The sequence below is a fragment of the Brachycentrus maculatus genome, unplaced genomic scaffold (assembly GCF_059751285.1).
Source record: "Brachycentrus maculatus isolate JH-2025_06_01 unplaced genomic scaffold, ASM5975128v1 h1tg000183l, whole genome shotgun sequence".
In the NCBI taxonomy this organism is placed as follows: Eukaryota; Metazoa; Arthropoda; class Insecta; order Trichoptera; family Brachycentridae; genus Brachycentrus; species Brachycentrus maculatus.
Window position 1 is genome coordinate 759817 of NW_028280934.1, and position 22684 is coordinate 782500.

General features: G+C 30.7%; 1 protein-coding gene across 1 annotated transcript in view; it reads left to right on the top strand.

Annotated features, from left to right (window-relative positions):
* LOC148307959 (limbic system-associated membrane protein-like) overlaps positions 1 to 22684 on the top strand; it is a 64904-nt gene that overhangs the window by 40409 nt on the left and 1811 nt on the right. Inside the window, exons 4-7 of the mRNA XM_088262552.1 lie at positions 17746 to 17904; positions 20112 to 20240; positions 22445 to 22582; positions 22661 to 22684. The exon at positions 22661 to 22684 is cut by the window's right edge and continues 126 nt beyond it. Of these exons, the coding sequence (XP_088118678.1) occupies positions 17746 to 17904; positions 20112 to 20240; positions 22445 to 22582; positions 22661 to 22684 (450 nt within the window). The remainder of the gene's footprint in view (positions 1 to 17745; positions 17905 to 20111; positions 20241 to 22444; positions 22583 to 22660) is intronic.

Here is a 22684-nt window from a genome sequence, read left to right on the forward strand (position 1 = left end):
TTCGATTCCCAGTGGGGGTTAAATAAATATTAGTGATTTTTCACTCTAATATTTATTCAATATAACCCTGGACTGGTACCTGAAGCGGAGGGCTGATCACCTTTCCTTCATGTGTTAATGATCAAGATAACACTACGTTTATATGATGCAGGGCACTATGCACAATAGGGTGCGGATACGGGTTTGAATGAAAATGTAAAATTTACACACTGAATAAAATTTTCAATTGAACTACCCAATAATTGGACGTAAGCCCTGTAAAATACCAGACTCCTATTCTCACAAGAAATGCTACACGTGTAAAATTGATTACTTATGCCAGCCTATGACAGGTAGTAAGCCCTGTATTCCATAATATTATCCATCTTTGTTAAGATGTTATATTCATATCCCCAGACTTCCATATTCTTCTTCTTCACTATATGTCTGTATACTCGTATACATTACTCGAATTTTTATAACTAAAAAGTGTGCTAAACATCAATAACATTACACCTTTTATCTTAGTGCCATGGGAGTTTTGTTAAATTACTTGTAAAATCAATTCTAGCCCTTAGGAAGCACCAATTTCACAAAGCGTATTATTTTTAGATACCTTCATAGTTTGATATTAAAAAAATCTTATTTTATAGTCATACCCCCAAGAAACTGATATGCCGTTTTATAGTCGGGATGAACGTCAAAATAACGATAAGGATGATGTATGCACAAGGCATAACCTTAAAAGATATAGGGTAGTAAAAAAAATTCAAAGCATATAAAATATAAACATGTAATATTGCTTTATAATGTTTAAGAAATATGTACATCGCGTATAAACTAAGGAATTTCAATTTAAAATTTCGAGGGAAAACGACGATGAAGGAATTACTTTAAAAAAAATAGCAATTGGCATGAAAAAAATCCAATGATCGTAAAAAATTATAACATTTAAAAAAATTATGTAAGTATAAGGGAAATAGACTATAAAGTAAAAATAAAACTACAAAGGCGATTTAAAGATGCCAAATCCATGAAACTATCAAATACCTTAGAATTATTTTTTCTGAATTTTTCCTTTAAAAAAAACTTTTAATTCATATACGGTATCAAAATTATAGGATTTATTGAAAAAGAATGAAACGCGTGGAATAAAGTGATGATTTAAATATAAAAATTTAATATTAATTTTTGACATCTCATCAAAGATGAAGAAGAATATGTAATTCTGAGCATTTATATAGGCTAGTTTAAGTGGAATAAAGTGATGATTTAAATATAAAAATTAATATTATTTTTTGACATCTCATCAAAAATGAAGGAGAATATGGAAGTCTCAGCATTTACGGGGCTGATGACCGTCATAGGCTGGTTTAAGTGATCACTTTACACACGTGTAACATTCACCAATTCTTCCCATTATTGACAACCACACTACTCAAATACTTGGAAGTTCTTGCATATTCTTTTCCATCTTTGATGAAATGTCAAAAAATAATATGAAAATAACTCCTGTAATTGGAGATAATCCAGATTTTGTGAACAAGTATTTGGACACACTTAAAATGTTGTAAATAAAAATAAAACACTTGTATGAGATCACTTTTAAGATTTTTAATAAAAACAAGATAAGTTTCGAGAGCTACAGATATTCTCATCAAAAAGTAATACAAACTTTACTTACATAAGTAAACTAAAAAGTTGTCTCAAGGAAATGTTTCCATTAAACATTTAAATTAAATCGCATTTGTTAGAATTTTAGTAATTTTACATTACTTATTTTATTTTATTTTGGCATCAATTACTCATTTGCTAGCTATCCCATTGGTAATTAATTGCTGTGACTCAGTCAGGTTAAATAAAATAAAAATAAGAAAGCACACATTTCCTTTATCTTTCATTTCATATCGTTGCAGCTTTTTGTATGAAATTTCATTAGAATAAAAAAATGTTATTTTGCCTTCAATTCAATCGGTATCAATAGATAAATCGATTGGTATATTTATTGTTATTGTAATGAAATTAACATTAAAAAGAAAAACGTTGTAAAGTCTTTAGAACTTATTCGTATATGAATTAAACCTGAAAAAAAAACGCGAAACTATCTACTTATACCCTACCCTAAATATAACCTTAAAAAGGTACCCTTGTTTCGTATGTATCCAATGTATTTTCTTATCTTTCTTCCTTACTCACGGATCATCGAATTTTAAATAAAAAATAAGTTTCATCCGTTTCCCGTTAACTTTTATAATATGTCGGTGTAATAAGACCAAAATCCATAAAGCGATTAATGGACAGAGATATACGGCTATAGCTGTGCTCGTTCCGTCTAAACACGACTCCAGCCGTATTTAATTGATATAAAGCAAATAAAACAATGAACGTGGCCGGCGCTAGGCTGGAACCCAATTATCAGCATGAAAGGAAATGGGCACATTGGTGGAATGTGTTCCCATTCGAACTCTTTACCCAATAAACAGCCAATATGGGGTAAGTGCCCAATCCGTGACGTGACATCCCACCCTGCAATTACTTTTGTCTCTTGTTTGTCAAGTACATACACTGAAATTGTGATCCTGAGTGTAACGATAGTTCAACTGTGTTAATGTGTGCATTAGAACATGTTAACTCTTTCAACTCCGATATATTCCATAAGTAAAATGACAATAATTTAACTCAGTGTAACAAAAGAGTGCTTTAGAACACGTCAATTTTTTCAACCTTGATATATCGCATATGCAAAATGACGATAGTTCAACTGTGTTAATGCGTGCCTTAAAACACGTCAAATTGTTCAAACCCGATATTTTCCATAAGCAAAAAGACAATAGTTCAACTGAGTGTAACGATAGTTCAATTGCGTTAATGTGTGCTTTAGGACACGTTATCTCTTTCAACCCCCAAATAAATTACATAAGAAAAATGACGATAATTCAGCTGAGTGTAACGAATGTTCAACTGTGTTAATGTTTGCCTCAGAACACGTCATGTTTCTTAATCCCGAAATATTCCATAAGCAAAATGATAATAGTGCAATTAAATGTAACGATAGTTCAATTATGTTAATGTGTATATTAGAACATGTTTACCGTTTACAAACCTGATATATTCCAAAAGCAAAATGATAAGAGTATCAAACAAGTGTCGGTGTCGTTAACCATTTACCCTCATAACATTAAAAAAAACACATGTTTTAGAACTCTTTTGAGTTAATTAATGTTAACACTAGTTTCGATAAAATTTGTATTTTTAAAAACAAATTAACGTTTTCCTTAATAACCTCAAAAGTTGTCTCACACAAACGTTTTATTTTTAAATGAATATCACCACATTTGTCAACTAAATTAATGTCAATATAATATAATTGACACCCGTTCTAAGCTTTTTTCTCACGTGTTTAAGCCTTTTTCATTTCCACATTGAAAATATTGCCGTATTGATTCATTTCAAACTCTTATTCGCAGCCCAATGGTGCATAGGGCATTTCATCATCTAAACGCAGTATTATCTTGATCGTTAACACACGAAGGAAAGGTGATCAGCCCTCCGCTACAAGTACCAGTCAAGGGTAATATTGAATTAATATTTGAGTGAAAAAATTACTTATATTTATTTGACCCCCCCCTGGGAATCGAAGCTGGGACCTCCAGAACGGCAAACAAGCGTGCTGACCATAACACTACGGAGGCGGACAAAATTATTGTTATTTATTAATTATATGTTATTTATTAAAACAACATCAAAATAAATTCTTTTGTTATATTTGACAGCCCTTTTAGAAAAAAAATATTAATATATTATTTTTTTTTTAAAACATCATAATTTTTTGATATTAATAATATATTGTAACCAAAGTGTTATTATGTAGAACATGTACTTACATATATCTAACTCTACACGCCTTCATTTGCACGAACCTGATATATACATCAATCACCCTCTTTATAATTCACAATAATTAAATTATTTTGAGAATAGTCGTTAATAATAACTTACAGCAGCCGTCAATTAGTAGCGAACGTAGATAAGCCCCTCAAAATCGTGATTGAATTTGTTTTAGTTTCGAACGAGATTAATAATATAGAAGCCGAGACCTTTTCTTGAAAAAAAAATATTTTAAATAAATCTGCTGATGAGAGAGAGATATATTTATGTATCTTTATGTGTATTGAAAATAATAGTATTTTTTCAGTTTTTATTTTATTGTATTTTTTTAAAATGTATACTTATTTTGGGACAGCATAAGAGCAGAGAGAAAAGGCGAAAGAGTGGGCAGAGGGGTTAGAACGCCACACCAATCTGTAATTGCAAATAATGTTCGTCTCTTCCACATTCTTCCTCCTCTCCTCATACATACCCCCGATTATTCCAGCTCCACACCTGATGGCTTTCAATGATATGAAATACTTGATGATTCTAAATTTTCCTGGGTATTCTACTTCTTCTATTACCTTACAAATTGACCTCATATTTTTTTTCGCTATTCCTTCTTCACTCACTCTATTCATGCCCAAATCATTTTAGCACACCTTTCTTAATTTTACCGATAAAACTTTTTTCAACCTTACGTCAACTTCTTAAAAAGAGTATTGAGAAAATATTACCACAAATTACTGCCGAATCAAGAAAATTTTTAAAAAAGTTTAATTTTTGTGTCAAATTTAAAAACGTACCTCACAATTAATTGTTTCAAAATGAGATCGGAAAAACGAACGATATGCTACTTTTTCATAAAACAAAATTCTGAACCGAATTAAGGAACGACTAAAACGGTAACAGCTTTAGAAAAAAACAGTCGCTTCGTAAAACGTCATAGTTACTAGTAGTCGTTTCGAAGAAACGGTTGTTTATAAATGACATGTAAAACAGTTAAATAATAGTCGCTATTAAGTCGTTTCAAAGTCGTTATCCTTGGATGTTTTTACGTGTATCCAGAATTAAACCTTAGACTTTTTTTATTTAGTCCGATGCTGAGAAACTTTACTTTTCTGTGATATTACTAGAGGGTAATTTCATTCACAATATAATTAATGATGCTCAAATCACCAATCACAAACTTTATAAAAAACATTCAAATGACCACACGATTAAAGTATACAACAAATCGAAGAAAATTAAATTTATTCCATGTTTGGTAAAATTACAACGAAGCTCTAAAATCTACTTCCATTATTCATAAATATATTTTATGAATTATTAAAAAGGCTTTTAATAACTGAATAATGGAGATGCTTTGTAACTAAATACATCTTGTTATTTATTCGTCATCAATGATAGGGTAAACCATAATAGACAAGTATCTCACAAATAATTCATTAAATTAGTTATGTAAAATATGATCTTAGTACCGGGAACCCCCATGTGGTAATATTATTGTAAATTTTAAAGTTGTAAAAAATATGTTGGATAAAATTAAAATTAAAATTTTAAAATATTAAATTTGCTTTTGTTTGCTAGTTGACTAAAAAAAACACTATTTTCTGTCGATTAAATTGTCTAATCTCTCCATTATCTTCAATTATCCTTGTTGAATAATATAAACTCTTTTAGCTCACTTGAAAGTGATTTAATACTTAAATTTATATATTTTTTTTATTGAATAACCAACCACCTTTATAATTTCCTGAAAAATATTTAATGTTATTTTTATTAAGTTAACGCTCTTATTGTATTTTATTAGTCATTTGACGTATCTGAACGCAGTTTAATGCTAATATTACTTTACTAAGGACACATGAATTAAAAACATTATATTTCGGAAAACTTAATCTGATATACAATATTTCCGTGGAATTTTAAAGGGTGTATTTAGTATCATATTCAATAAAAACTGTAATATTAATAATTGTCTACTTGCATATGTCAATAAACACAGGTCTTTGAATTTCTTATATTTTTTTTATTAGCTATCTTTCAGTTACTCAAAATATTATAACATATTAAATATTAAAATATAGAACAAGTTTATATTACACTTCAGTTTGTGGATTATTTTTTGAAAAGTGTCGTTATTTTATTTCAGTATTCAAACTGTAATGATGCGGAATATATTGAAAAGAGTGTCATATTAGATTTTATGAAAAAGTTTTATTTAACAAGTATTTAAATTAAAAACTTTATTCTTCCTTGAACTAAATGTATTAACTAACTAACCTTATTTGATTACCCAACATAAAAAATCATGTTAAATTAATTGTTACTAATGTACTCAATAACGGATATTTGAACTGTAAAGACATTTATTTAAGTAAACTCACGTTCTTACATTAGAGCTAATTTCATTACAATTCAGATTGTTAAATGGAAAACAACTGTTTCCCTCCCTTAACGGTTATATTATATTGCTGGCAAACATTCAACATTGGATTCGTGACAAAAATACAAAATGTACGAACTGAAATAGAAACGTGAATCTTCATTTCGGCGGTGCATTTTACAAGACACGGGAAATTATGTCGTGCACAATCTTTCTTGCAAACTTTGTGTATAAATAGTGAAATAACACAAAACTATTTATGCAATTTAATGTTTCTTTTTACTTATTTTGTCGTCTACCGGTTTTGATAGTTTTAAACCAAAGTTTCCCAAACTTTTTCGCCACGTATACTACTTGCCATTTTTATTATTATCCATTCCCCCTGTCTGCCTAATGTTGAATTTTCTTACACTTTATTTATTAATTTCATCATAAACATAATAATAAATTATAATAAACCTTCCTATAACGTTGAAATAGGAACCGCATTTACACAGGGAACATTATAAGGGGTTAATGATTCAATTTGTATTTTTACTTTTTAGCAGAAATAACAAAAATGAGTCATTTGAAATAAAATAAAAATTGAAAACATTAACCTCCTACAATGTTCCCTCCGATAATGCGGTACCTATCTATAAATTTCATTGTCGGGTTCAGTATACATTATGTGAAATATGAACAAATACTTTTTTGTGAATTTTGTAAACGGTCTTAATTACTTTTGAAAATAATATTAAAGTTTAATTATATAACTGTTCAGCGAATATTTAAATAGAATTTATATTTCCCCTTCGTTTATTTTCCCATCTCTGATAATCATCTTTTTAAACTAAAACTGAGATATATGTTAAACCAATACGTTATAATCTGGTTAATTTACAATTTTATTGAAAAATATTTATGTATTTTATTCAAATTACAAAATTATACTTAATTCTGATGGACGACTGGTATTTTTGTCAAATCCGAGTGCGTTATGTGAGTTTTAAACAAAAATCAAATAATTGAGATATAAATCGACGTTCAAATAAAGTAATAAAATTTAACTTTGTACATAATCGTTATCTATTGCAGTATATCAACAAAGCAAATATCACTCGTAAATAAAAACTGTTTTTTTCAATTCATTTGTGATGATATAAATATAATTTTATAAATATATACTCATATATCACTCACTCCTTTCAAGAACGTCATAAATCAAAAAACTTGATTTTTCAGGAGAATGGTTTTGAAGTTTAAAATTATAATACAATGTATTAAAAATAAATATCAAGCCACGTATTGAACTTTTTACTATGCAACAGATCTTTTTGGTAAAACCTGAAGGTTTTTTGTCCATTTGAAAAATATTGAGTAAATTTAAAAAAAAATAATATAACTATACTTTTTCTTCAAAATGCAAAAACAACACTCTCTGCTCTGTAGTGGGTAATATACTAAGTTAAAAATATGCCTCTTTTGCTGGGATAAAGTACATTTTATGGGCATTCCGAAAACATGCACAACTGAAAATTGACGATTTTTGATTTATGACGTTCTTGAAAGGAGTGAGCGATATATTTAACCCATGAGTGTGAAAAAGGGCATTAATGTTTTCAAAAACAGAGGGATGTAACAGTCTATTCTCTCTGCCTACTCCTACGGGGAGACGGGGTGATCGTTCGTAAGTTAGTAACATCATTCATCTACAAAATCTGTTTAAACAAGCTAAGTTTTATGTTTTAATTTATTTGTTTTCTAGTAATGGTCAAAATGGATCGAAAAAGCCAAATCGGAGAAGTTTGAAAGAAATGTTTTAAAATCGTATTTTTAATTTATTATTAGATTAAAACCAATATTTTTAGCTTTTCCACTTTTTTATTTGACCAGCGACCGGGTTTCGTCGTTACCGACATCATCAGACTGGATGATGTCGGTAACGACGAAACCCGGTCGCTGGTCAAATAAAAAAGTGGAAAAGCTAAAAATATTGGTTTTAATCTAATAATAAATTAAAAATGCAATTCCATCACGAAGTGTCAGTGGATAATATAAATCTATTAAATCGTATTTTAATTTTAAATTACTCATTTCAGTCATTTCCGCTAGTTAAAAAGTAAAAGTATGGTTTAAAACATTAACCCCCACGTATTCTGTTAGGCTTACATTGAAAAATTTCACATTCATATAGTATTTGAAAAAACAAAATGAAATGAAACGGAGCTTGAAGGAATATAGAAGGATAACTGCGAGAAAGCTAAGAAAATATTTCCTTCTCCCCAGCGTCAGCCTCGCGCACTGTTCTCGGGTTACAGGCCATAAGAAATATTTATGACCGCCGGCAACATTGTGACTTTATTCAATTCAGCATAGTCTATGTACAAATATGCAATCCGACGACTACAGGCATACTAAAAAGGAAAATATTCACAAAAGAGCTTAATTTTTTTGATAAAACCGCATGTACAAAGCCATCTTCTTACCTTTTCCATACAGGTAATGTATGGGTTAGAGCTTTTGGCTACCGCGGGGGTTCCGGATTCGATTTTCAAGGGAATCAAAAAAAAATAATAAAATTCTATCTTGTATTTATTTAAGTCATTAAGTTGGCATTAAATTTGTGGAATAAAACGAAGATCTTTATTAAAAATAAAAACACTTTTTTAATTTATATAAATATATATTTTTAAAAAAAAAATGTTTGTAATATTAGTATATATATAACCAATTTAGAGACATACCCGTCTCTTGGTCAAAACAATCACTACAACAGCATGCAAACAATACTACACGTCAACACCATTCAAACTTATGCTGTAAAATTGAGAATACCACAATTTTATGTTTTTACTCATAATGTAACCACGACTAGCTTCGAATCTACAAATGTTCTTATAAACTGGTGAAAATACAATATGTCTTCGAGTTTGTATTTTTACCAGTTTCTAAGAACTTCTGTAGTTCTCAAATACCCTTCATTTTTATAAATGAATTATTAAGTAAGTATTATTGAAGACTTAACCTTTTAGTACCGATTTCAGGATTTGAATATTGGTTAATACCTATGAAATCATCGTCCTCCGTAACTTCGATATGAGTAGTCTGAATATTGGGTAGAACGCAGAGGAAGATTTTAGATATTATTATCTATAATCTATACCTTTCTAATCTTACTTCCCCGAATATCCTATGAGCTTACTAAAAGCCCACTAAACTTAATGTCCAGCTTTGTCAAGTAGATTTAAATGACTTCAAAGAGGTTGTAGTAATCATCGTAAAGGTCTACATGGAATACTGTATTATTTAAATCAGATCTTTTTTGTACCATTTCTCAAGATTTTACAAAAGAAAATATTGTATATAGATGGTCATTCTTCTCTCAATAAATTAAGCGAATAAATGATCTTGAAACTCACTTTTTATTTACCTAACGTCCAAGAGATGGCTACGGCTTATGCAATACAGCTACATGGCCGTACTAAGGCTTCAACTTTATTAAGTTTTATAGCCTTTACCTGATTTAAACATATATGTATATATCTTCCAGAAAATTCAAAACAAGAATCAGGGAACATGAATTATGTTCGAGAAATAATAATTTATCAGGTTCACTAACCATTAAAAATATCAGAATTGCATATCACGTAAAAATTTAAAAAAATATATATTAATAAGAAAAGTCATAAACTGGAACATTTTGAAACAAAAAAATTCATTAAAATGAAAATAATATTAATCCTTTAATCAACAATACAACAATGACTAAAGCTTACTACTCCCTTAAGCTTGTCCATGTTCCCTGATAAGAAATAAAAAATAAAATAAATACAAATCGAAAAACTGCTCCTACCCTCTCTTCATCCTTCAACGTCCTTAGGACCCAAATCAGAAATTTAGCTTCACATACGGTTTTTGAAAATGATGCGGAGTGCATTAAAACATGTGCCACAATGCATTTTTTAAAACTATTTACCAAGTAAAATTTTAACTAAAACTATTAATTTATTTAAGTTTGTATTACAAATTTATGCAATAGTATTATACATTCTGGGATTACGTAATATATTATTACATTAATGGCATGAGAGCCTACGATATCATAATATGCATATCATGTCTTATTTCGTGGCAAAGTTTACGTATCCCGAAATTGAGTTAAGATCAACTTATACCACATACGGGTGATTTATATTATACAACTTGCGTCTATTATTTAAGTTAACAGCAAAATTAATCCTCGAATAGTTATGCGGAATGAAGAGCTTCCAAATTTGTGTAGTTTTGATGTTATTAGATATTCATCCCCTTATCAAATAGTGACTGAAGATATGTAAATTCACCCTCAATCCAACTGACTAATCGGTTATCATTGAACCATTTACATAATACTCTATTTTTCCGCCATGTTTCTTATCCATAAGTAACAGTATTTTCACAAATGCCGATCACCTAGAAATTTTCCGTGAGATAATTATTTTATACTTTGACGGTTTCCAAAAAAAAACAAGACTATCTATCCTCTAAGCCCTAAGCTCAGGTACTCAATGAGTTACAAAAACTTTAGACAGCATTTTGAGTGCGTTCAAATCTTTGTTCACAAATCTAGTTTTCTCCATTTAGGAGTCATTTGGTATTGACATCTCAACTAGACTTCCAGAAGAATATGTGTATTTACTGGGCTTAAGACGTGTCATGGGCTAGTTTGAAGTGATCACTTTTTGCATGTATTACATTCGCCATTCTGTTCCTGATAGACAACTATAACTCAGCCAATAACAGATCGTCAACTTTGTAAATGATCAGACTCTATTTTCCCATGATATAATGTTTCTTCATCTTTGGTGAATTATAAACTTAATCTTAATGAAAATAACTCCTTAATACATGTATATTGTTGTTGCAAAAAAAAATATGAACCAATATTAAAGCACATACTAATTTTTGTAAATAAATTGACTTCTAAAAATACGAATATTTTACTTGAAAATGATGTATTCAGGCATTCACCATTATGTAAAATAATCAAAAATCTCTTTAAAAATTACTTAAAAAATAAAAACTATGCACAAAAGACAATATCCACTCTCTCTTTAGTTGAACGACAAATTAATACAATACTCGTATATTACCTTCCTTGGGACAATCCTGGAGTATTAATGATAATCCCGATTTATCCCTATTTGAATTCGAGATTGCTTCACCCACAATTTGATATCTCTCTTTGGCATTAAGGTTATTAAATTTAATACAGTTCATTACAGTTATTCAAGGGGCTTTTCATTTTACAGTATTCCAAATAAAAACTGGTGACACAAATTCACTCATTCCACCAGACTTTACCCCGTGTGAAATATTTGGAAATTGAAATTTGAACATTAAATTCTTGTAAAATACCAAAAATATTAACAAATAAATAAAAACCATTAAAAAAAATGATAAAAAACACTCTCCTTATCATCCATTGTTTACTTTATGTAATACCACTTTTATAAACACCTTTTTGTGACTACCGGTTTCGGAAAACTATTCCAGCATTACTTTGTGGTATGTTTACCATACCACAAAGTTATCAATGCCTTTAATATACAAAACAAAATACAATTTTTTTGTTTTAATTTGTACCAGAAGATAACTCAAAACTAGTCGTAAATAAAATAAAAATCATTAAAGTGGTATATTCAAGTGTTTTATTTTAATAAAATACTATTTTTTAAACTTTGAGAGTTGTGACCGTTAAAATTATAGGTTAAGGAGAGGGTAAGAGCTTTTTTTTATCAATGAGAATATGGACAAAGGGATATTGAAACACGTGTCACACTGATTCTTATAAAAAGTGATATTTTACGTGAGAGACAAATTTAAAATGGATACATATTATAACAAAGTTACTGCTGAAATTATATTTTTAATGGGATGCTATATGAAAGTCTTAAAAAGTACCTCAATATGAGTAGATAAGGATTGTTTTCGAAAAAAAATGTATATTTTTTAAACGAAATTAAATTAAACCTCCACAGGCTCATATGATGTAATTTTTCCAATAATGTATAATCGTGTATTCTACTCTTGGTCAACAGTGTGTGGTTTAAAGATGAAAATATAAAAAAATTTTTTTGCTCAAACGAAGTAATTTCTTCAATAATATATTTTCCCGTATTCTATTTTTTGGTTTACAGTGTATTGTTTAAATATAATAAACCATTATGTGCTCAAAAGAAGTAATTTCTCTATTAATATATTATCGTGCATTCTACTCTTGATTGACAGTGAGGTTTTTTTTTTCAATAATATAAACTTCCATGTGCTTAAATAAAGCGAATTTCCATAAATGTATTGTTGTTTATTTGAGTCACGGGTTACAGTGTGTTGTTTAAATATAATTAACCTCTTTGTGCTCAAATAAAGTAATTTCTTCTATAATATACTGTCGTGTATTCTACTCTTGATTTACAGTGTATTTATTTTAAATAATAAGTTTCTATGTGCTCAAATGAAGAATTTTCCCAGTAATATGTTGTCGTTTATTCTACTGTTCGTTTACAACTGTTGTCGTGTATTCTACATAGTTTACAGTGTCAAACCTCTGATCCTTAATTGAAGTAATTTCTCCAATAATATATATTCGTGTCGTGTTCAGTGTATTGTTTAAATAAATTTTAAAAAGATAATCCTGTCCAGTTCTTCATTTCAAAACAAAAAAATATTGTTTTATTCATTTGGCTTATAAATATATATTTTTTTGAATTATAAAAAGGGCTTCAACACATTGTAAACAACGTGTTTAATTATATGCCGGGTACCTTTTATTCGGCGGTTTGCGTTACCGCACACAGTGCGTAATAATTAAAAAACGGATCTTTTTATATAGCACACGGAACGACTTCTCTCTTCTCTATTACCCGCGGCTGTAATTTATGGCATTAACCTTTTACACGCGTCTTAGATATACCCATCCTCCCGTCACACGCGGCACTCCATTTGCGTAATCTAAATTACGACTTTAAACAATAATAACGTATGTATTTCAACAACCCGTGTTAAAGAAATCATCACCAACATTATGAAGTACGTTTCTAAATGTAAATAAACTCCTAAAACGTCACTAAATCTTTATAAATCATCGAAGATCGTTTCCCATACAAGGCCAGCGGCGCCATATAAACACTACCTAAGTAGATGCATGCATATACACATCACACATACATACCGTACTAAAGAGCCGTGCGCGGGTACCGCACCAGGCCGTCGCCGCCGTGAGCCGTTGTGTTTTTTTGTTACCACTTGAAAAGGTCTTAGGATTAAACACACTTAACTTAAAAAGACATAAATAACGTAACGATTGTTATTTTAACTGTGAGAAATTTTAATACTTATTTTTATCATGATATTTTTGAAAACATTTGTCAACGCATAGCGGCACATTACACTCGGCACACAAAAATTTAGTTTGTTTTCTCATTTTCGGTTTTAGTTTAGAAGTGGCACAGACACGACACCTTCGACGGGGATTTGGTACTTTTTGAGAGGGTGGAATTTTAACGGGTACGTGTTTATTTATTGTTGACTGATTTGTTGAGGATGCTCGAAGTAAATTATCACTCGATGTCATAGGACGTAAAATAAAGGGTGCATCTTCGTGATATTTTTTCAGTAATTGTTCAATAACCGATATTTGGAAATTGGCCAAGCTAATTTTTTTTGATTTAACAGTTTGAAACATTATGTGTGCATTTAATAAATATAGATCAATAATGTGGAAAGCAACTTTTCTGTACCATTTCACTGACTTCCTCATACTGCTCAAGTTGCTTAGCATCATGTCTGCTTTGTCTACCAGCCCCATGTTTTTGTTATAATCTAAGATGCATTTTGGTTTTAAAATAGACTCTCCTGTCGTTCTATTAGTTTTCCCTGATGGTGCCACAGATTCATCGTGAAGTGTCGTGAGCATATGGATTTCACGTTTGTCATGCCATTTTATTGCTAATAATGGGGACCGGGACTTAGATTGTACTTCCCCTTTTTTAAGTTTTCCGAAAATTGGCATATCTTTTCTATTTTTTCGGACAGTACCACAGGCATTGGTTTTTTTTTCGTGGAGGTACTTAAATAACTGGGGACTGGTATACCAATTATCACACCATAAATTGTGACCTTTATTGAAATAGTCCGAAAGTAGTGTGGTAACTACAGCACCTGTAAAACCGAGACCATTTGAGTTATGAATTTCAGTCCCAGCTCCGACGTATACGATGAAATCGAGAATATAACCCGTGGTAACGTCGCACAAAACGAACATTTTTATACCGAACCGGTGACGTTTTGAAGGTATGTATTGTTTAAAAAGCAAACGACCTTTGAAAACAATCATACTTTCGTCAATGCAGAGATTTTCATGCGGCATCATGGTCGCTTTAAAAATCGTTCGAGTGTGGTCAACAAGAAATCTAATTTTATGCAATTTATCGGTCGGTGTTTGAATATTACTATCACTGAAGTGCAGCATTTGCAACAATAGTTGATACCGGTCTCTGGGCATTGTCAATCCAAAAAATGAAGCGTGAAGTATGACATTTGTACTCCAATACTCTTCTATCGTCAGATGTTTATTTCTCGTCATGGCGAAAGTAATTGCAATGAAAACATACATTTCGGAAACTGTTGTGTCCACCCATTTATGTATTCTTGCCTTTTCCGTAAAATCGAGAGTGCTCATCTTGTAAATATAAAAATTATTGCATTCGCTTACAATTTTTGACATTATTTCATGGTTTAAAAAATGTTCAAAAAAATCCAGCTCCGTAGAATCTTCAGTTAACCTTGTATCAGGATTAATACCTGAAGTGAAATCATCGAATTCATGTACTATTGGTACAAAAGGGCCTGCATCCCACGAAATTTCATCCTCTTCTTCGACATTTATCTCCGTATCGGAATCATACATTGATTCGGCAGCTTCACTATTACTGTCGCTTCCGCTCATTTCAAAATCCGAGTCTATTGACTCCAGATTTTTCAAAATTTCATCACTGCTAAGACCGGGACCTGACATTTTAAATTTAAGAAGTAAAATAAAATATATATACTTAAAAATCTTTTTTTTGAATCACGTAATTGTTATTATATTTTTTATTGACACTATATAAATCACTTCACGAAATTTAAAAAAAAAACAAAAATGGAAAAAGTTTAAAACACAATAAAGTTCGATTCACTTTCTACAGATACTAAAATATCTCACTATGCATTTTATACTAAAAACATACACCACATAATTACTGTTTGCGTATTAAATAATGATTCAAGTCCTTACTAAATTAAATCAACTTAAATTAAATCAATTAATGATAGTTTTTCACATTCACAAAATAACATATATACTTGTGTTTCAAGTCAGTGCAGGCCACCGCTTATCTGAACTAAATACGCGCTTACGTCACTCGCTCGCTACGGCGCGGGAACATTTAAATCTGCTGTTGATTTAATCAGAATTAGGGCTTGTCTTTAAAGTGTCGTCTGGTTGGCTGGGAACCTTATTTTAGAGTGATGCCAAAAGATGTCAGTAGTATGATGATTCAAGATTTTTTAGAGTATAAGTTTCGCCACCGGCCAGTATATTTTCATTCAAATATCGCGGGAGAAACTTCGCGGCTCCTATATGAGTCGCCCGCGTACGAGGTAAGTATAGGGCGACTCACCCGTGAGTCGCCCGCGGCCGTCGGGTTAAAGCATCGCGTTCTGCTCTGAAACAATGGGGTATGAAAAATGTCGTATGGTCCGCGCCCCACAATGCCTCGCAGCGCGACAGGACCGGCGCAATCTCGCCGTGCGTACATTCATAAAACTTTTGTTTCGCAGCAATACGAGCTCGGCAACAAAAACAATATAAAACGAATTACTTTCTTCACACTCCCTTTTCCTCTTTACTAGCACTAAAATTTGTAATCCTCCTTTTAGCGCGATGAGGACGTGAGACTCCCCTCTCTGTCCCTTGTACTCTCGAGCATGTTTATAGCGTGTTATCTCGCTTTTTATGGTCATTTCATCCGTTATGAGCTTCCCGAATACGTTTTTTTTTTGTCTTTTCCGTTTGTCAATGGACAAAGAAGTGTGCGATTTTTTAATACGAGGCAAATTAGCTATAAACAATTTTCATTTCATCTCGTTTCAAAAAAAAATGCCCCCATTTTATAAAACAATCTATTTGTGTTTGATGACTTTAATAACAAGAAATATTTTTTTTACATCACTTATGCGTAAATTAATGTGGATTTTAGTAGTATTAATATATTATATTTCACTTACCTATTTTATAAATAAATAATTTTAAAATGTGTATTTTCTCAGTTTTACTAATCCTGATACAAAATTACATACTAAAAAGTCATTTATGTAACCTACTTAACTAACTAACTAACCCTCATACCACTTCTCCGCAGGAGTAGATAGAAAACATAACGTCACTTCCCTCTGTTTTTGCGAACATTTTTTGCCTCTTCCACATTTTTGCAAATTCGATTATTCCGACTTGTGGTATGACCACTTCAAGTATTTGACATTCTTGATCATACCAAGATTTTTTCTGTCCTACTTTGAACAATATTGACCTTTTAAATCTGTTTTACCGTTTTTTTCACACTCATTTGTTTTACACGTCCATTCCATCTCATCTTTATTATGTTTCAAATTAATTTACTGTCAAATAAAACAACGTAATTGTTAACATTTCCGGGTGTACAATAATTGATGTCCAACTTTCTCTGGGGCGAAGGTTTTTGTTACAAAGTACTTATTTGTTCACGAAATCTATGTATTATGAAGATAGAAATTATCTAAAAAATAATAAACAAGGTTTTATTTTAAAATAAAACTACAAACAAATATCCACAGATGTCATTGCCATACAAATTATATCATACCAACTGAATGATGGACTTCGACGTTCATAAACGTCAATATTCCTTTGAGGAAAATTCTCACTGACGTTCATTTACATCCATACTCCCGGAAACGTTAAACGAATGTTGTTCATAACACGACGCTCAGTTCGACCATAATACAATATGTATGTACCTACATATATATTGACCATAACACAGTCGTCTTGTTTTTACTAATTATAAACATAATTTAAATTTATGGCGAAATTTCACAATTTTAATGCAATCTCGAAAACCTGTAATAGACGAGAATAATTACATTAGTGTGCGGCACTTGCTCTCCGAATAATGGTTAATTGTGCTTATGTATGTGTATGTGTGTGTGAGTGCGTGTGTGTATATGTGTGTAGTGTGTCCATGTGAGCGTATGGGTGTGTGAGAGTGCGAATGAATGATTTTTTTTTATTATTTATCATGTATCTATTGGTAAGGACCTGTAATTGGCTTTGTGTTTTTTTGTTTTCTTTGTTGTCTTGTATTTGTAGCTGTTAAAAATACACCTACCCTTGAATTATATTTTCCCTACAGTCATTATAGGTGTGTTATTTTTATAACGATTGACCCTTTATTTGTTCTATATAGTCCCTCCGGACATATTGGACTACCCTACCAGCGCCGACATGGCCGTGAGGGAGGGCTCCAACGTCACCCTGCGATGTGCAGCCACCGGTGCACCCCAACCGCAGATTGTGTGGAGGCGCGAGGGCGGGGAACTCATACAGCTTCCTAGCGGGGAAGAGGGTAAATATTTCTCATCTTACCAGGGTCGCAATGGCGCTCTAAGACTTCCCCTTTTAATGATGGCGCTTACAAGCGAAACCTTTTAATCAAATTGTTGCCAATTTAATAGTGAAAAGTTCTTACGTGGAGAATCCTAAAGTTGCATTGAATTTTTTTCCATGATCTGATTTCCATGAATTATCTTAAACTCTTAAATGGGGGCAATTTTCAGTAAAACACGAATTGGCACCTTAAGTTTGCCTTTATAATAAATGAAAATATTGGAAATATATCAATAATATAAATTATAATTTGGATAATTTGTAAAGCGCCATTTTCGTAAAATACTACCTCAAGGGCGCTTATTAAGACATGGATATTAAGTATTGAAACTTAATATTACACTTCATCATAGAAAAACGTGACTATTTAAAATATTTATTTTTTTAATTCAATGACTGCTAAGTTAATATATTATCGACAATATTTTCTTCAACTGTCAATATATCATTAACAAAACATAAATATTTTTAAGGTTAAATATTGATTTTATTCAATCTACAAATAAACAGTAAATTAAATTTTATAAAAAAGAACTAATACATTGTTTTTTACCACTTTTATTTATGGTTCATTTTCCCTCTCAATCGGCTTAGACATACACTTTATAATATTCAGAGATTGATATGTACTATCCGCAACAATGTGATATCCATCCCTGAAGACGACTAGGTGCTTGCCGGTTTGAACACATTTACAAATTCCTATCTATATAAAGGTAAATCTTCAACACACCGATTTAAATTTAACACCATTTTTCAATCTAATGTATAATTTATCAGATCAATTGATCAACAACTCTCTTCAATTTAAATAATATAGCAAAGTCAAAATTAATTTTAAAACAAAAACGATTTCAATTAAATATTGAAACCATGCCAATCATAGCACTCTAAATGTGTATTCTGTTAAATTATTGTCTCTTTCAACATTAAAAGTGGTTTAATCGGATTATTCCTGGTGGTCTCCAAACGCAATCCACCCCTATTTACATTCGTGTAATTTTTGTACAATAGGGTGTAAATGGTGAATCCCTACTGAGTCTATTTTGTCAACGTTGACTCTCTCTCAGCAATCATTTAGGCAACCCTAATTAATGAATGCGGTGCCTTTTTATATGGAGTCTTGGTATTAGAAAAATAAGAGGGTGTATTGGCAACTTGGTAAATGAAAATCGATGATGGGTTTAAACCAATTTTTCAGTTTCTCTTACCATCTTTCAGAAAATGTTATTTGAGTATAATCGATTCAAATTGAGTATAATATTTTTTAAAGTCATTTGGAATTCAATATTTAAATGTAAATAAATAAGTACACTCCAATAAGAAATATCATTTGATAATTTTTTAATAATGAAACAATTATGATAAGTAATAGAGGTATATATATATATATATATATATTTTTCGAACATTGACATTCTTTAACAAAAAAAATCTGCTTAAATCTATGCTCAAAACGTTATTGATAACATGGTTGACAATAAAAAAAAAAACTGCTTAAAAGTCGTATAATTCAAATTTGTTTTGAAATGGCTAAATTATACGCGACATTTAAAATTACGTTTTGGTAATACAATACAATTCTTGTATGCCTGTCTTAACCATAATCCCAAATAAATTTTCTAGTGCTATTTTAAAAATAAACCATTGTTGCGTACCTCTACTTGTACTAGCTTGTGTAACGTGAACACTTCTTGTGTGTGATTCCCTTGTGGAAATAAAACAAAATCATTTGATCTTCAAAAACATTAGTGAGAGTAAAAAAAATGAATGTCTTGAAGCCATTGTTGTTGTTTTTTTTATTTTAAATGTTTGATAAAAGTAACGAAAAAAACGCTTTGTAAATATTATTCCATCATCACTTTCGGTCACTTTGTCATGTCTTTTAAATTACCTCTTGTCCATGTGATTTCAAAATGCAGCACTGCTTATAATGTTTGCATTTAGGCATCAACTTATTAAAAATTTTAAAATATTCCTACTTGGGAGTTGGAATAGGTTGACTCCTTACATTTAAAGTTGGTATAATTTTACAATACTATATTCAATAACTCTTGAAATTATTATTTTTTTTAAATAGGTAGAGATTTATATGTTTTAATATAGTACGTAGTTCGACTTTTAATGGTAGTCTAACCGATTTAATGAGAGCAATATGTCCCACAGTGGTAACAGTGGAGGGTCCAGTATTGAACATAAGTCGTGTGAGCAGACTGCACATGGGCGCATATTTGTGCATTGCGTCCAATGGGGTACCGCCGACCATCAGCAAAAGAATTATGCTTACGGTGCATTGTAAGTATTCAAGGCATTTCATTAAGCTTACTTATCAAACACTTTTCTCAGAGTTATAATGGAGGCTCACGCAACACAATTAAAAGACCAATGGTATTATTAATGAAAACGTATGGAGCTTTTAACAGTTGGAAATGAAAAAAAGCTTTATAAAATAAAACTCAAAAATAATTTTTAACCACTTTCATTTTTGCACCTTTTTCGGCTATTATTGACAAATATCTTATCAAAGTACTAAAAATAAAAGCCAAAAAACAACAATATAAAAATAGTGATGTGTTATATTACAAGTTTCCTTTACGATTAGCACTTACTGGAAAATTTATGTATTAGGGTTTTTTTACTAAATCAGTAGTGTTCTACATCGGAAGTTCTTTAAAGGATAAGATTGACATGATTAAGACGCGTCATGGTTTGTCGCCTGAGAGCCTTAATCCCTCATATCTCATATTCCAACCCAGAGGATTCCGGTACCCCGGAAGATTGCTGACAACCATTCGCCGACTGTAATCAGTGAAATTCCGGGATACTGGAATGACCTGGGAGGAAGCCGAGAAAATTGTGACAGTGTGGATTGGAGACGCCTTTAGAGTAGCCATATACGTAATCTCTGCCTATAGAGCGAACTTGGATCAAGAAAAGGATTTTATTTTATTTTAATATTTACAAGGTATATTAAGAATGTTATTCTGATATATAAATTTAACTACGAGTATCCTAAGAACAGTCGATTTAACAGCAGTTAAACAATTTATCAAATTTATATGGATATGATATTTTATTATTTTTTAGAGGGGCATTTAAGGCAAAGTAAGTAAAGTTCAGTTGAGTTGAAGAGGTAGACGAACTAAAAAATAATGTTTTGATGACAGTTAGTTTTTTTTTTAAATCATAGAAAGACATACGTTTGAACAGCTTTAAAACGCGGAAAACAATTACGTACTTGAAAGTAAAAACGTGAAAGATTTACAAGTTGAATAACAGAAATATAAATCATGTACAAATGTATCAAATTTAAATGTATTTCTCGGTATTACAATGTATTGTTTATTACCAAGAAATCTCAGCATGGCAGCTCAACTCTTGGGGATTAAATTGCATTGCATGCCTTTACAATGTTACGTTTCTATTGATTTTAAAATCACATTAAGATATATAATACGTCATAAAATCCGGTCATGAAAGTCTCCGGTTGAAAACGGTAAATGCGAGTTCGTTTATAAAAAAAATAACATTTTGAGACAAAGAGCAGAATATCCAAGAATAAAAATATTCACGAAATGTAATTGAAATACTCTTTTATCAATTTTAGCAATTCAAAAAAATAATATTTTGATTAAGGGGATTTTATTGAAATAATAAAAATTACGATTTTTAAAGCGCCGTTTTTGTGAAAAATCACCTCAAAAGCGCATCACAATTATATACATTAGTTTTAACATTTTGAACAAAACTAAACAATTTTTTTTTATTCACCAGAAACACTTACATATTTGTCTTAAATTAATCATCATATAGTTTGTATTAAAATGACATTTGTATTATTTGACCCTTATTTTCATCCAATAGTGTATAGGGTGCCACATAATATAGAGTCGGTGCTATTTTGATCTTCACATCAAGAGCAAGCAGGTCGATCAAGTCATGTGCTTCAGAAACCAGTCCAGGGTGATGTTAAATAATCATGAAATATAGAAAAATAAGAAAAAATTCAGTGTGTCCAAATATGTGTTCACAAAACCTGGATTTTCTCTACTTAGGAGATATTTTTACATATGATATCTCAACATAAATATGTACTTTCAACTAAGTCGAAATATGAAAGAAAATAACCTAAATTTATTTTGACAACCCTGGGAATCAAACCTGAGTCCTACAGAATAGTAGTTTAACGCTCTGCGCTTATCACTTCACCACGGAGGCAGTCAAAAATGTATTATGTATAATATACATGAGTATATATATTTTTAAATAACGACAGCAAAAAAGGCAAGTTAAAAATTTAAAAATAAATTTAAATACAAAAAAAAATTCACGAGGAGCTAAATAATCGAGAGCGTCTGATTAATTTCGTACACTTGGTATATACTTAAGCAATTTTAAAAAAAATCACTGAAAAGTTTTTTTTTTAAATATGATTTTTAATCTTTTGCAGTCGAATAATATTTTTTGTGTGTGTTTTGTTGACGACTTTTTATTTCCAGTTCCTCCAATGATATGGATTCAGAACCAGCTAGTCGGAGCAATAGAAGGAATGCCTCTTACGCTAGAATGTAACTCGGAAGCTTATCCAAAATCTATAAATTACTGGACAAGGGAAAAGGGAGAAATAGTACCCCAAGGTATAATAAAGGCGTAATTTCTCTACTTTTACATATAGCTAATAACACCAGGTATTACATATATGATTAATTTTATAGGTGGAAAGTACGAACCGTATCTGT